Source organism: Mustela erminea, chromosome 1 (genome assembly GCF_009829155.1).
Source record: "Mustela erminea isolate mMusErm1 chromosome 1, mMusErm1.Pri, whole genome shotgun sequence".
Classification (NCBI taxonomy): Eukaryota; Metazoa; Chordata; class Mammalia; order Carnivora; family Mustelidae; genus Mustela; species Mustela erminea.
In genome coordinates this window covers 155247057-155262773 of record NC_045614.1, presented here as the reverse complement: position 1 = coordinate 155262773, position 15717 = coordinate 155247057, and the positions used below count along the sequence as shown (strand labels likewise).

At 41.0% G+C, this 15717-nt stretch overlaps 1 protein-coding gene across 2 annotated transcripts in view; it reads right to left on the bottom strand.

Moving 5' to 3' along the window:
• The window catches only part of IGSF11 (immunoglobulin superfamily member 11), a 136503-nt gene that overhangs the window by 84123 nt on the left and 36663 nt on the right, over positions 1–15717 (bottom strand). Inside the window, exon 1 of one of the 2 annotated variants that reach the window (XM_032348038.1) lies at positions 12653–12857. The exons of the other annotated variant lie outside the window; for it this stretch is intronic. Coding sequence (XP_032203929.1) covers positions 12653–12842 — 190 coding nt within the window. The 5' untranslated portion in view covers positions 12843–12857. Of the gene's footprint in view, positions 1–12652; positions 12858–15717 lie in introns of those variants that run through there. 2 annotated transcript variants of the gene reach the window in all.

Here is a 15717-nt window from a genome sequence, read left to right as displayed (position 1 = left end):
TTCCAAATAGAGATGGGGCGGGAGTGTCTGTAGTTTGGGCCTAGCAACAAAAAGTCAATGTCTTACCCTTCAAAGTAAGTTTTTCTCAACTTCAGTCTTGTGGCTAATGGTAATAATTGGTTCATATCTGGTTATCCTTTCAAACCCCTCATGCTATTACTGGTACTGTCAGGATCTTGTACACACGAAATCCCTAAGTCACCCCAGAAATCACCATCATCACTGGACTACCAGGGCTCTGGGAGGAGCATCTACCATAGTTGCTCTGGTTGGGGGGCTACAAGAAAGCCTCTGTGCCATGACAGAAACTGTGTACAAGAAGAAAGAGCACAAGTTCTAACTCTAATAAAACAAGAGATAAAATCAAACTTTTCCTTTCTGCCTGAAGCTAGAGGATATTCTGAAAACTGGATCTAGGCCACCCCCACTCCCCAAAGAGATAAACCTGTCACTTCATTTCTAAGATCAGTTCCATCCAGATTATTGGTGTGTATGAACGCTCCTACTGCCATGGCACTCCACAGTGGACCAGGAGATCTCTGAAAACTGCAAATTGTAGGAGGGTCTATGCTTTCTTCCCCACATAATATAACACTCCAATGTCAGGATCAGAAAATACTACTCCTTGTAGAAAAAAATAGCACTGAATTTTATCTGCCACTCCAATGCAGCACTATACAATTTTTTTTGTTGTTGTTTAAAAAAAATTTGGGAAACATTTGTTTGCATGGTCTTATTTTCTCAAAAGTAGGCATTAGTGTAACATGAAGTGAACATATGTGATATGTGACCACTGATCCAATAATGCCATGGATCAATTTTTTTTTTCACTAAGCTGTTCTGCTTAGATCTCAAAGTCACCTTAATACTTGACTATACTTATACTAATTTTCTTACACTTTAGAATTTCTTTGCCCTTCCTCATAATGACAATCTGAGAAATACCTGAAAAATTAATAACTGAAAAGAGAGAAACAGTACGGAAAACATTTTCAGAAGCACTATTTTCTCGAGGTAAGTGTTTAAAGATACCTGAAAACTTGTTCCAAAAACCAAATCCATTTACCATTTTGTGTGGTGTGCCCAGGAAGCAGAGACCAGAAGAATGGCTAGCACTCTTTGTCACTCTGCCGGCTTCACCTCAAGGATCACTTTACCCTGTTTACGGATGGCCCAGGTTTTATCCTCTGCCTCCATGTAATTCAGTCACTAATAAAATTATTAATTACCATTCCAGAATACACACCTGCTTGAAGTTCAACAAGATTTGAGAAGATTTAAAACAAATAAATTTCTTTTTTAGGATACAGGGCAAGAAAAAGAAAGGTTAAGAATTGTGTCACCTAGACATGAATTTACATGAACCCTCTTTCAAAAAGAAAAGTTAATCCTAACCCTGTTTGTTTCCTTAATAAAATCCCCTCTTCTCTCCTTCTTAATATCCTCATTAAAAGGGCCTCTACTAAAACTGACTACTCAACAGTGTCTTCCCATTGGTGTTCATCTAATAAATAATAATGATAACAATAGCCATACTGTACTAATCCACTCAGGCTAGATTACGCCTCCATAGCACATCGACTCTGAAACCTCAGCAGCTTTATACATCTCTTTTGTGCTCACACAGCCTCCTTGATGGATCCAGTAGCTCTCTTCCAAACGGTGACTCAGGAACCGAGTCTCGTACCACCTTGTGATTCCCTCATCTCAATATGTGGGTCTCCACTACCCACACTCTGTCACCCTCACTGAAATCTACCGGTTAGAACACATGCATGTCCCAGACTAACTGCAACAAATGCAGGAAAATGCACCTTTGGTCTGGCTCCAAGAGGAAAATAAAACAGAACTAGGTGAACAAGCAGCATTGTCTCTGTCTGACCAGGTGCTTACTCCATACTTAAGGAACTACCACACAGCTGCAAGTCTTTACATACACTAACTTCATTTGCATCTACAGTCAACCACTAAGGTAGTTATTAGTGCCCCACTTCACAAAGGAGGAAATCTAGGTCCAAACAAGTTAAGTAAGCTACCCAGGCTAGTAAGGGACCTAGCTGGGATTCAGCCACGTGCTCCACAATACACTAGGAGATACTGCTTCTCAGATACGGAAGACACAGAGCTTGGCCTTGTTTAGGATATTGGCCTTCCAATACCTGTAGGGCTATCACATGAAAGAAGTATTCAGATATATTCTATAAGTCTTGAGAAAACCAAACAAAAGGTAGGACTGAGTGAAGGGGGTTGTTTCTGAGAGCTTATGAGCATCCAGGCAGGGGGCTAGATCCCCCGGACACACATCCCCATCTAAGCATGGAAGCACTCCCATGGGCGGGTATTAATAACATGAGAGAAACAGACCCCGAGAGATTAAGAAGCCTGGCTAGGCTGTTCGGCAGAGCCGGGACTGAAACCCACATCAAGCTGGCTTCCAGACCAAGCAATCCTCTACTGCATTCAATACTGTACAGAGACAGTGAATATGACTTCATTCTACAAATCACATGGGCAAGGAACGTAACCTTGTTCTTTTTTTTTTTTTAATATTTTATTTACTTACTTTAGAGACAGAAAGAAGACACAGGCAGGGGAGGAGCAAAGGAACAAGCGGACTCTGTACTGAGTGCAGCGTCTGATGTGGGGCTCAATCTCAGGACCCTGAGATTATGACCTGAGCGGAAACCAAGAGTTGGACACTTAATGAGCTGAGCCACCCAAGCACACTTAACTTTGTTCTTTTTCATTTTTCTGTGACTAAACTTCATGCGCTTGTTGACCACTGTTTAAAAGAAAGGCAGAAACCTGAGCCTTGCCTTTCTGCGCTGAAGTCTGAGGAAGCAGTCTGCTTTGCTCTAGGACTCATCAAACCCTCCTAAAGCTTTCTTTCAAGCATAATGCCAACACCTACGCTCCCTCAACCCCCCTGATGACTCTCCTTCCTCAACTAATCTACAAAGTCTTTTTTCTTAACTTTTCCAAATTTAGTTCTGTAAATATACCAAGACTTTGTAATTCCTGAAATTTGAAAACTACGCACTTGCCTCTTCCCTGCATTCTGATGAGGTGTCTCTTTCTTCCCCTGATAACCAGAAAAAATAAGACTATCAGAGGGCAGCAGGAAATACCAGGAACAGAAAACACATTCGTTAATGTATCACAGTATCATCCTGTTACATAAAGGAGAACTTTTGATAATTAAATGAGCCCTAGTATAAGACAGCAAACTTCCCAGTACAAAAATTATTTATGGAAAAGGTGATTGGTCACGTGGCTAGAGCAATATAGGGGTCTAGCAGGTATATTTTGGGGAGCATAGTGATTGGACCTAGAATATTTTTTACCTTAATAGATAGGAGGGAAAACAAACAAAAAACAAAAAACAGACAAATTTACAGTTTCAAGGAAGCCAGAAAAGAATCACTGATTTTCTATGTATATTCAAATGGAAGAGGATAGGAAGGGACAGATAACCATAAAGCTCAATATTGACATGAGAATATTTAAGGAAAATGTGCACAGACTACAAAGGAACAGAATGAGAATATCCAAGAATGTGGTTTCCTAAGATCCTCTGAAATAAGATGACGTCTGTCCTCCTTGCTGAGAAAAGGTAAGGGAATGGGAACAGGGAAAGGTGATGGTGTGGAAGATTATCTAAAAAAATCTGAGTTTCAACAACTTTATCTGAATAGTGTCACTCAGTAACACCTTGATTCTGATCTAAAACTGCAGAACCTCTGGGAGAGAGAAGGCAGGTGCACCAAGTGAAAAGACAAAACGTCACTGTGGCTGAGATATTTACAGTTATCCCTCTTATAGCCCAGGGAATACATCCAGATTTTTCTAATAATTTTCTCTACTCTTTTGTCTGAGAGCTAATGATAAAATAACAATGCCACCACCAATAATAATAATAAATTACTTTGAAGCCCTCCCAGAGGCATCAGAAGAGACGCTGAGCTACATTAAAATGCAGCTCAGAGTTATTAAAGTATCACATTAAAATGTAAGACCCTTCAAAATCCAATCTTATTTAATTTCAAAGCAGCATTTCAAACCAAAATGCACTAGGGGAATTGAGAGAGAGAAGGGAGATAACAATATTCTATCTCTATTTAGGAGAGAATTGAGATTGAAGTGGGTGGGAGATCTACCAGACATTTTTAATGACAGCTTCATTTGTGTTATATTATGTCTGTCCCTCAGTCACAATGCAAGGACAAAAGGACTATTTGACTTTTTTTTTTACCCTGACCCTAACCCTGCATTACTATTATCAATTAAGATTAATGTGAAAACCTACATCTCTGGCTCTGACCTCCTTTAAACCCTAGACTCATATGCTGACTTGCTTGCTCGTTTTCTTCCCCTTGGTCACATTCCTCCAGCAGAACAAATTCAATTTGTCCCAAACTGGATCTCCTTCTTTTATTCTCCATTCCAGTGCATCCAAGACAAGAACCTAGAGATTCACCCAGGATTATTTTTGTCATCCTAGAGGACTAAAGGAATTTTACCTCCTAAACTGCTCTCAGTTGGTGGCCTCCTCTTTATCCTTCCTGCCATTTGCTCTTTCTGTTCTGGCCTTCATCATCTGTCCTCTGAAATCCCTGCACCAGCCTCTCAGCATATCTGCCCCTGACTCATCTTGTCTCCTGGGATACATTTTGTACAGAACCACCAGAGGACACTTGGAAAATGCAAATGTGCTTATGCTCCACCCTAGAATAGAGCCTTGGGGTGAATAGACCTCACTCCCCGCTAAGGGATAAACAAGTTTCTCAGCAGGACACAGTCCTCCCGTGAGTTGCCCCTTCCACCACCAGCATGTCGCCCAGCTGCTACAACTCAGCAAACCTGAAAACCCAGGAGCACTCCCTGTGCCACCTGACACGTTCTTGCCTTTCTTCATGCAAGTCCTCTCTGCCTGGAATGTCCTTTCCTTCTTCAAGAAGCCACAGTTCAAAAATCCATTCCCTCAGGAGCTCTTCCCTCTCTCCCATCCCTCCTCCTCCTCTTGCTTCCCCCTCTGTGTTTGCACAGCAAAGCAGCCACCACTCCACACCCCAACACACCCCACTGAGTGCAGGCCTGCATACCTGTGTGACCCATCAGACTACCAGGAGCTCCAGGAAGCTGGATACACCTCCACACACAGTGGAGGAGAAATACACAAGAAATGCTCTCTGAGCTAAATTTTTTTCACTAAATGACTTGATTTCTACTTGACGCTCTTTGTAACATTTTATCCCAGTTTTCAACAGAGTGCAAGTGAGAGATTCATAGTAAGGAATATTTTGTATGCTCAATTTACCAGGAATGGAAAGGAGCCTCTACTAAAGTCTCCCCCAGGTCAAGAGTGCACCTCGCCACATACACTTCCACATGATATTAAATGTTTAAAACTGCCATGTAAGTTGAGTAGAGGATGTATCCTGTTTGTACTAGAAGAGAATATAATCAAGTCTCCCAAGTTGAACAGCTCAAAACCAGAGGGGTCAATACTGAAATACAGGTTTTGTGTCTACTCAGTAGTGCTCCTCCCATAAGAGAGAGTGAATTCAATGGAAAGAAAATACAAAAAGTGAAAAAAGAGGAAATTTCCTAAGTTCTCCTCCACCTCCTTCTCTCTCTCACAGTTTTCTCTTCCTTGCACCTTTCCCAGCAGAGCAGGGGACTCTGGGTAATGGAGTCATTCTCAGACCGTGGCTGTTCCTTAGAACACTGCGTTAAGGAACATTAAGGTCAGTGGTTCAATAAACTTAAGTACTAATTAGTTTCGTTCTACGAGATATCCATCCACTAAACTTCTAATTCTTGTGAACCTCACAAACACACAGACTAGGAAAATGTGTAGAGGTTCAGCTCTAATCCATTGCCACCATTACAAATACAACTCAAAGCACTAATCTTCCTCATGATGCCTGTACATTGGTATCTGGAAGTTATTACAGAGGCTAGAGGCTCAACTCCACAAACAGAATGCACAATGGAACGCCTGACAAGAAAAGCTAAATGTGAGTATTATTTCATAGATCATTCCTTCAGCAGATGGGTGAGGAGGAGCTGCCTCTCACACTGTACCCACCCACACACACACCACACACCGCAGGTTGGGGACATTCTGAGGCAGTCTGTGGGTACTGAGGAGCGTGGGCTCAATATGTAAGTTCCGGCTCCAAGCCAAGGCTAGAACAAGTCTAATGCCCCCACTTCTGTAAGACCTGCCTGATAGTCTGGTGTCACAAAATATGCTTGGCCTCCCCAGCAGAGGTAACGCAGCCCCAGGAAAGATGGCAACTGCTACTAAACAATGTTTGTAGCTCACCACAGGGAGAAGGAAAAAAGCTACAATCCAGGGACACCAGGCAGAGATCCCAACAACAAGAGCCTTGAAAAAGACAAGGAAGAAAAAATGTAACAGCAACTCAAACGGGCATGTGACTTGAGACTCTTGGCAGGTTGCCCTGCTAGGCTGGACAGAATGTGGGCTGAGAATTCACATCTTTCTCCCCACTGCCAGAGGCCAACATGGCCAGACACAGGAATACCAAGTCAGACCCTTCCTTCATCAAGCTAATAATCAATGAGAACTTCTGAGGAGCACGATGAATGAATAACCACAACTGTCATCTGTTTCACACATCCATGTGACTGATCTCCATTACTCTAATGGCTTTATGACATTAACAACTTCAAACAGCTCTGTAATTAGGTATCAAATATGCAACCAATGCAAGGTTTCTCACCTGGTAGGCAGATTGCTAAACAAAGCTCAGAAGCAAAAACAAAAGCCAGAGTTCACCTTAACATGTCACCCAACATTAACAGGGCAGGAATTGAGACCCTGGGCCAAAAGCAGCTAAAACAAAGATGAGTAAGATGTCTTGGAGGAGGTTACAGTATCCTGGTGGGAGAGGGGGAGCAAAGAGAACGTCAATATAATAAAGCAACTGCTGGCACTGTGTATATATAATATATAAGGGTCACTAGTCAGAGTTAAAAGACTAAAAGCAAGACAAGCAAACATCGACCCCCATGACCAAAGGGAAGAGTAAAAACAAGAAAACCCTAGAAATAATCTAATCTGGGTTTTCAAAGGCGGACCCAAGTTTTAAAAGGAGTATGACTTGTCCGGAGTCATGTGGTCAGCAGCAAAGCCTGGGCTGGAATTCAGGTTTCCAGTTCTTTCCATCACAGCAGAAAACTAGGGGGCAGGACAAGAGGGTAGGCTCCAGGCTTCTGAAACTGGATGAACACAACTTCAAAAGAGCAGATTCTAAAGACAGCCTGACGAATAAACTGTGAGTCAGAATGACGGGGAGACATGAGGACTGGATCTCCTCAAGGAGGGGAGGACAGAAAGGCTGACACGTGCTATGTCAGTAAGACCAGGAAAATTAAAAGCATTGCATTCTTCTGCCCATTTTTTGATATGATTGTCTGTTTTGTGTGTGTTGTGTTTGAGGAGTTCATTATAATCCTGGATATCAACCTTTTGTCTGTACTGTCATTTGCAAATATCTTCTCCCATTCCGTGGGTTGCCTCTTTGTTTTCTTGACTGTTTCCTTTGCTGTGCAGAAGCTTTTGATCTTGATGAAGTCCCAAAAGTTCATCTTTGCTTTTGTTTCCTTTGCCTTTGGAGACATATCTTGAAAGAAGTTGCTGTGGCTGATATCGAAGAGATTACTGCCTATGTTCTCCTCTAGGATTCTGATGGATTCCTGTCTCACGTTGAGGTCTTTTATCCATTTTGAGTTTATCTTTGTGATGGTGTACGAGAACGGTCGAGTTTCATTCTTCTACATATAGCTGCCCAGTTTTCCCAGCACCATTTATTGAAGAGACTGTCTTTTTTCCACTGTATATTTTTTCCTGTTTTGTCGAAGATTATTTGACCATAGAGTTGAGGGTCCATATCTGGGCTCTCTACTCTGTTCCACTGGTCTGTGTCTGTTTTTATGCCAGTACCATGCTGTCTTGGTGATCACAGCTTTGTAGTAAAGCTTGATATCAGGTAACGTGATGCCCCCCATTTTATTTTTGTTTGTCAACATTTCCTTAGCGATTCGGGGTCTCCTCTGATTCCATACAAATTTTTGGATTATTTGCTCCAGCTCTTTGAAGAATACCGGTGGAATTTTGATCGGAATAGCATTAAAAGTATAGATTGCTCTCGGCAGTATAGACATTTTAACAATGTTTATTCTTCCGATCCAAGAGCATGGAATGGTCTTCTATCTTTTTGTGTCTTCTTCAATTTCTTTCATGAGTGTTCTGTAGTTCCTCGAGTACAGATCCTTTACCTCCTTGGTTAGGTTTATTCCCAGGTATCTTATGGTTCTTGGTGCTAATAGTAAATGGAATCGATTCTCTAATTTCCCTTTCTGTATTTTCATTGTTAGTGTATAAGAAAGCCACTGATTTCTGTACGTTGACTTTGTATCCTGCCACGTTGCAGAATTGTTGTATGAGTTCTAGTAGTTTGGGGGTGGAGTCTTTTGGGTTTTCCATATAAAGAATCATGTCATCTGCAAAGAGAGAGAGTTTGACTTCTTCATTACCAATTTGGATACCTTTTATTTCTCTTTGTTGTCTGATTGCTGTTGCTAGGACTTCTAATACTCTGTTGAACAAGAGTGGTGAGAGTGGGCATCCTTGTCGTGTTCCTGATGTCAACGGGAAGGCTGCAAGCTTTTTCCCATTGAGGATGATATTTGCTGTGGGTCTTTCATAGATAGATTTGATGAAGTTCAGGAATGTTCCCTCTATCCCTATACTTTGAAGCGTTTTAATCAGGAACGGATGCTGGATATGGACAGACACTTCTCCAATGAAGACATACAAATGGCTATCAGACACATGAAAAAATGTTCATCATCACTAGCCATCAGGGAGATTCAAATTAAAACTACATTGAGATACCACCTTACACCAGTTAGAATGGCCAAAATTAGCAAGACAGGAAACAACATGTGTTGGAAAGGATGTGGAGAAAGGAGAACCCTCTTACACTGTTGGTGGGAATGCAAGTTGTGCAGCCTCTTTGGAGAACAGTGTGGAGATTCCTCAAGAAATTAAAAATAGAAATTCCCTATGACCCTGCCATTGCACTCCTGGGTATTTACCCCAAAGATAAGATGTCGTGAAAAGAAGGGCCATCTGTACCCCAAGGTTTATAGCAGCAATGGCCACGGTCACCAAACTGTGGAAAGAACCAAGATGCCCTTCAACAGATGAATGGATAAGGAAGATGTGGTCCATATACACTATGGAGTATTATGCCTCCATCAGAAAGGATGAATACCCAACTTTTGTAGCAACATGGATGGGACTGGAAAAGATTATGCTGAGTGAAATCAGTCAAGCAGAATCAGTCAATTATCATATGGTTTCCCTTATTTGTGGAGCAAAACAAATAGCATGGAGGACATGGGGAGATAGAGAGGAGAAGGGAGTTGGGGGAAATTGGAAGGGGAGGTGAATTGTGAGAGACTATGGACTCTGAAAAACAATCTGAGGGTTTTGAAGGGGCGGGGGTGGGAGTTCGGGGTACCAGGTGGTGGGTATTATAGAGGGCATGGATTGCATGGAGCACTGGGTGTGGTGCAAAAATAATGAATACTGTTATGTTGAAAATAAAAAATAAATTAAAAAAAAAAAGCATTGCATTCATAACCGGCAGCAAACGTTCTCCTCAAAGCACCTATTTGCTAAGAGGTTGCTTCAGTGGTGTTACTAGTTTACTCCTCCCCTTGTGCAGAGAGCTCTTTCATCACTTCTGCTAACACTAAAGAGATGTTCTCTGTGCAAGATTTCTTAGAGACTGCTGAAATTGAGGCAGATTACAACACAACTGCATCTACTTCCGTGTGTGAGCCCCTTCTGCAGCAGAACTTCTCTGTGGCATCATGAAGTTCCAAGTAATGTCCACATAAACTAATATAGAGCTCTCCCCAAGTTGTGAAATGCAAACCAGATGGGACTATAAGGTAAGGAGATCAACACCACACCATGCTACACTTAATTCATTCACCAAAATCTACCTAGTAACTCTGTGTCCTGCACTACTTTAAGACCTGTTGGAAGGAGGGTAGGAGACAAAGGAAGAAAAGTCGCACAAAGGAAAACACAAGATAACTAAGATAAATAGGACCTAGTCTCTGCCTTGTGAGAAAAGCAAATACTATATATGCAAAAACTATAAAACTGATGAATGTTAGAAAGCAGTGCTACTCACAATGAGGCCAACAGACCAGTGCCAACCCATGAGTTGTTTGTTGTGGGTCTATAAGAAGACAGCAAGTTCAGAAATTGAGAGTAAACATTTAGAAATGTTTATAGCCATTTAACAGTAATTTTAGATATATTAGTTTAAGAACAAGACTTCTGTTTTATATGTCATTTTTACATTTCATTTTTCTATTATTTCATTTGTATTTTTTTTTACAAAATATCAGTCCACAAATAGTTTGAGAAGCAATGCAATAAAGTGATGTAACACAAGTACTACGTATTATACTACACTTATTCTATGAGTCAGATGAAGAGAAATGCCCCAAGAAATTTAGGAGTGGCTCCAGAGAATGCAAAGGATACGTGGGGGTTAACCAGAGATAGTGAGAAGCAAAAGGCATCCTAGGCAAAGGAAGAGTATCTGCAAAAGCTTGGGGGTCATAAAAGTGGGTGGCATGTTTGGCAAATCAACTCTGAGGCATAGTAATAAACAGTAAAAGTGCAGCAAGTTAAGCCACGAAGAGACTACAGGACACTTCTATGACTTTAGAGGTTAGGCTTTGGGCTGTTTACATAAAACATAAGAGGGAACCACTGAACACCTTCATTATCCAGAGAAGGATGTGTTTATATTTTCATTCAAGTTATTCTGGCCTCAGATGTGAAACAAGAGACAACAGAAGGAAGGGCAGAGACCAGTTACAAACATACTGGAATAATCCAGGTGGGAAGTGAAGAGAACCTGCATTTATGTCAAGGGGAACGGCAAGACAGAATGGCTTACAGAAATGTTTCAAAGGCAGGAATGTATAATATTCTTTACTCTCCAGTATGTCTCAGAATCTGTAGTTGGATAGCTGTTCGCTCAATTCAATAGATGGTCTGATTTTATAAGGGGGAGATCAGCAAGCACAAGGATGATGAGCAGGTCACTGAGAAGAGAGAGATTGGGATGAAATGGTAAATTTTAAAATTAAAATGTTAAAGTTCAATAAACACAAATATGATGAGTGTGCTGCTGAGAGACACAGAAGGTATGTGGACTGAAATGTGAGATTCTAGAATGACAATGGGCCTTGATAACACACGTGCACATGCACACACACACATACACACACACACATTATACATATAGAGGGAAAAGAAGAAAAGAGTTATAGCCAATGCATTTATTTTGCACATTCTGTGTATAAAGCAGTTTTTTAGATACCATGAGAGATAAAAAGGGAAATAAGAATAAACCTTTCACTACTAGCCCCAGGGCAATTCTAGGGTCTCTTGAAACCCCCTAGCTCATTCTGAACCACAGCAGACCTGAGATATCCAGTAAGTATCAAACTAAGACTCATTTTCAATCCAGAAAATTCTATGGGTTCAGAGAATCTCTAAAAGGAGGTAGGCGAGGGGCATAAGTGCATGCGTGTGTGGGCAGGGTAGGAGGGTTTCTTGGCTAGAAGAAACTATGCCCTGAAATAACCCTAGGGACAATGGGAGTCCCTCAAATGAAAACTGGTGAGTCAACCAGCTCCTCTGGAGCTCCCAACCTTCAGGCAAGATGTAGCCCTCCCAAACCCACGGTAAACTCTGCAGAGATCCAGAGATAAGCTTCTCCTTAGAATAGCTGCTTCTCCCTGAAACTCAGTGACTCCTGAGATGAAGCAACAGTGATGGCAAACACAGGGCAAGCATATACCATTTTTCATGGAATATTTGGGAAGAAGTAAACCTGTTGTTAGATGTAGTCAGAAACAAATATTGTTCAGTCATGGATATGTATATCCCTGTGAGCCACAACCAACACACACAGAATACCACTTAACATTCACTGTGGCCGTGGGACAGGCCCAGTATCCATGTTCTGGTGGTCTGATTGTGTTTTATCAGGCTCTCCTTAAAAGTGCCTGCTATATTTCAGGGCACATGACCTTCCCAAATGATATAATGGACTTAGTTTTTGTAACAACTTCTGCTTCATTCTAGTCAAGAATAGGGACAATTAATGCCTTGTGCATTTTTACAGCTATATCTATACAAGTGGATTTCAACAATTAACCTGTGAATTTAATTTAATTATTCAACAAGTATATAAGATTAAATATTAAACAGTTTAATTTACCTAAAGAGCAATAAGCTTTTAATCTAAAATCATCAATTGCCACTTCATTTTCTTTTATAAGACATAATGTTGCTCATGTCTTTGTAAAATGACATTGGATATAAGACAAATGTTTACATGCAAGAAAACATAAAACTATCTCCAAAGAGCATTAATTGCCATTTTGTTATCAGAAATGAACAAATTTTCAATCAGTGCCTACCCATCTGCAAGACACTATTGGGAAACAACGGAAAACAAAAAGATCTAATTACCCACAAGGTCTAGAAAAGATAGAGAACAGAATCGCTTAATACCAGCAGTGTATGGAGGTAAGCAGAGGAGAAGCTCTCCATTCAAAGTCTCCAGGATCCTCCGCAAGCCCCATACAATGCACCAGCATGGAAAGTGATGAATAAGCTTCATTGATAATAGTGACGACGTCACGGCTGGCTGAACATTCAGTCCACAAACAGAAGCCTTCTTGTATTTGCTCAAATCAACCATAGGAAAGTTTTAGCAAAAAGACTGTTATATTCAAATGGAAATCAGTACTTTCCAGCAAGAATGGACAATTAGCAATTCCTTAAACTGGCACTAAGAGGAAGAGCAGGGAAATGTACCAAAAACAATCACAAACAACGTATATTCCCAAATGTGAGATAAATAAGAAAGATTACCATAGTTAGTATTTTGAAAAAAGCACACAGCAGACCTACATCTGAATGTTATGGGTCTCCTGATTATCAACCCACTGGTAAGCTTCAACAAAATACTTCCCTCTTGTAAACCGCTTTTACATTCAAATTTAAACTCTCGTCTAAGATTCCAGGACATAGTTAATTTAAATGGTGGTTCCCTGAACATTAAGTAAAAAAGTGCAAAGCCTGTCTGTACATTTGGAAAGCCTTTATTCACCAGATTAACAGATTCTAGCAAATATCTTTCCAAGATCAGCAGAGCAAATAATCAACATTCTCACCCTATTTCCAAGCACACATGCAACTTTGGCCTATCTAATCTATGGATCCGGCACTGTGAGTCTGATCTGGGAGTATAATGAGTCCAGATGTTCCCAAATAAGTTACAATGGTTTCATGACCACCTTGGGATTGAAGAAAAAAAAAAAAAAATTCAAATAAATAAATAAATAAATAAAATATTTTTATGAAAAAAGGAATACAAAGACAAAAGATATAGTAGGCCCAACACCCAAGGAGTTCATACCCTGCTGAGTCTGAGGCCAACACGTATGCATGCAATTCAGGTTTAGTGCCCTGTGTGCAAATTACCGGGATGAACATGGGACACAGAAACAGAGCAGAAAAGGGAGGGATTTCATCTGGAGATGCTGCACAAATATTTCACAGGAATGACGACACTCGAGCAGGGCTTCAGAGGCCTGAGTAAACAGGCAAAGAATGGTGTGGGAAAGCGGACAGAGGAAGGAAAGCAAACTCACTGAAGGCAATAAAAAGGTGTAAGCAGCTTGGAGGACTGAAAGAAATTTGGAAAAAAAAGAAAAAAAGAGTAGACAAGAATGTTAGATGATGGTCAGGGTGAAGAGAAATGGCTTCACTGACAAAAGGAAATGTACAAGGGATACCTGACTTTCCTAAAGATCTAAAGATATTCCAAACCTAATAATCCCCCAAACTAAACTCTTGCCCCTCCACCCCAGACCTGTCCCCCAGTGTCAGGTTCCATCATCTCAGTATATGGCACCAGGCTGATGCTGGTTCTTGAGCCAGAAACCTGGGACTCACCTTTGAAAAATGCAGCCTCCAGCCCCCACATTCAGTCCATCACCAACGCCACTGATTCTAATTCCAAAATGTGTTCCATCCAGCCACCACGTCTTCCTATTGCCACCGCCATCACTCTAGCTCATGCCACCAACATTGCACCTGATTTCCCAACAGCCTCTTGCATCAGTCTCCCTGCCACAAGCCTTGTCTCATTCCAACTCATTCTACACACAGCGGTCTTTTTAAAGTGTCAACCCCTTCAATAAATTCCCACTGCACTAAAGCCTAAAGACAGGGAACATGCCTTGGGATACTCAATGCCTTGTCTATTGAAAGAATAAAAGCAAGAGATCGGGTCCGGGACAAGATGATGAGTATGAGCCCGTTGGGTTTGAGCTGTCTAAGGAATATCCAAGTAGTTGCCCTGCTGGCACCTGACACTAGGGGCCTGGATCCCAAATGACATTTGCTTCCCTCTTTCAAGACTCACATAAGCAGAATTACCTATGGTAAACAGGACTAAGACTATTTTAGATAATCATGAACTAAGTTAATAAAGCTTGAAGCAAGCTCAGCTTCTTAGAAAAGATTAAAGTGTCTCTCTAATCTGAAATTCTGCAGTTCTGGGTCAGGTCTAGGTTAGCATTTCAAGGACAACAGAAACCATGGATCTAGCACTAGATTTGTGGTGGGATCTTCACAAGCAGCAATTTGGTAGCAAACCCTATGATGTGGCCACTTCCTTCAAACTATTTTCACAGTACTTCTGCCCCTCTGATCCCTGATGTCCTCACCAATTTTCAAATGACTTGTCTATTAGCTCATCATAAGTGGCTCCTGACTCTCAGACACTGCATCTGGGATGGCACCCGCAAGTACCTATTCTGACAACTACACCAGGCAATTTCTCAGTCTGAGGATGCCACTAAGTTTACAGCTTAGGGGCCAGACCCAAAGGTTATGTTCCTTCTCTCTCCTACTGACTCTAGAGAGCTACCTTGGGATGTGGGTGCTGTAAGGATTTTCAGACAAGAATTAAATTATAATTTATCATGGGCTTCCCATGGTACTTCGTAAAGCATTTAACATGAAGTACTGTACGTGACAAATAAATGCAAAGCACTTCCAGAGAGTTTCTAATAAGTAACAGTTACTTTTCCAAATGCAGATATGGGAGATTACAACCTCCAATATCCTTTTTCCTCCTTAACTTTCCCCAGTATCAGTATTTCTTAAGCACTACATATAAACTCTTCAAGTTCAATAAGATGGTGATGGCATCTATCTCTGTACTACTTTTTAACTCAATATGTAAAATAATCATTCAGCTGCCTTAACCTTTAAAAGAGAACACTTTGAGAACTTCTGCCTACCTATCCACAGAGCATGTACAACAGTTAGTCATGTAAGACTGGTCAGGTTAGGACCTAGTCAGCTGGCGTCTTATTCAGGTGATCACAGGCAACAGTCTGGTGAATCTGATAGTCCTAAGGCTTTTAACACATCCATGTTTAGTCATATATCATTTACTTTATATCTGAAAGGACCATTGGATAAAAACAGAAAACACAGGAATTAGTGAAATATAAGTGAATAAAGAACACAGACATTAAATCCTACAAATTTAACTTATG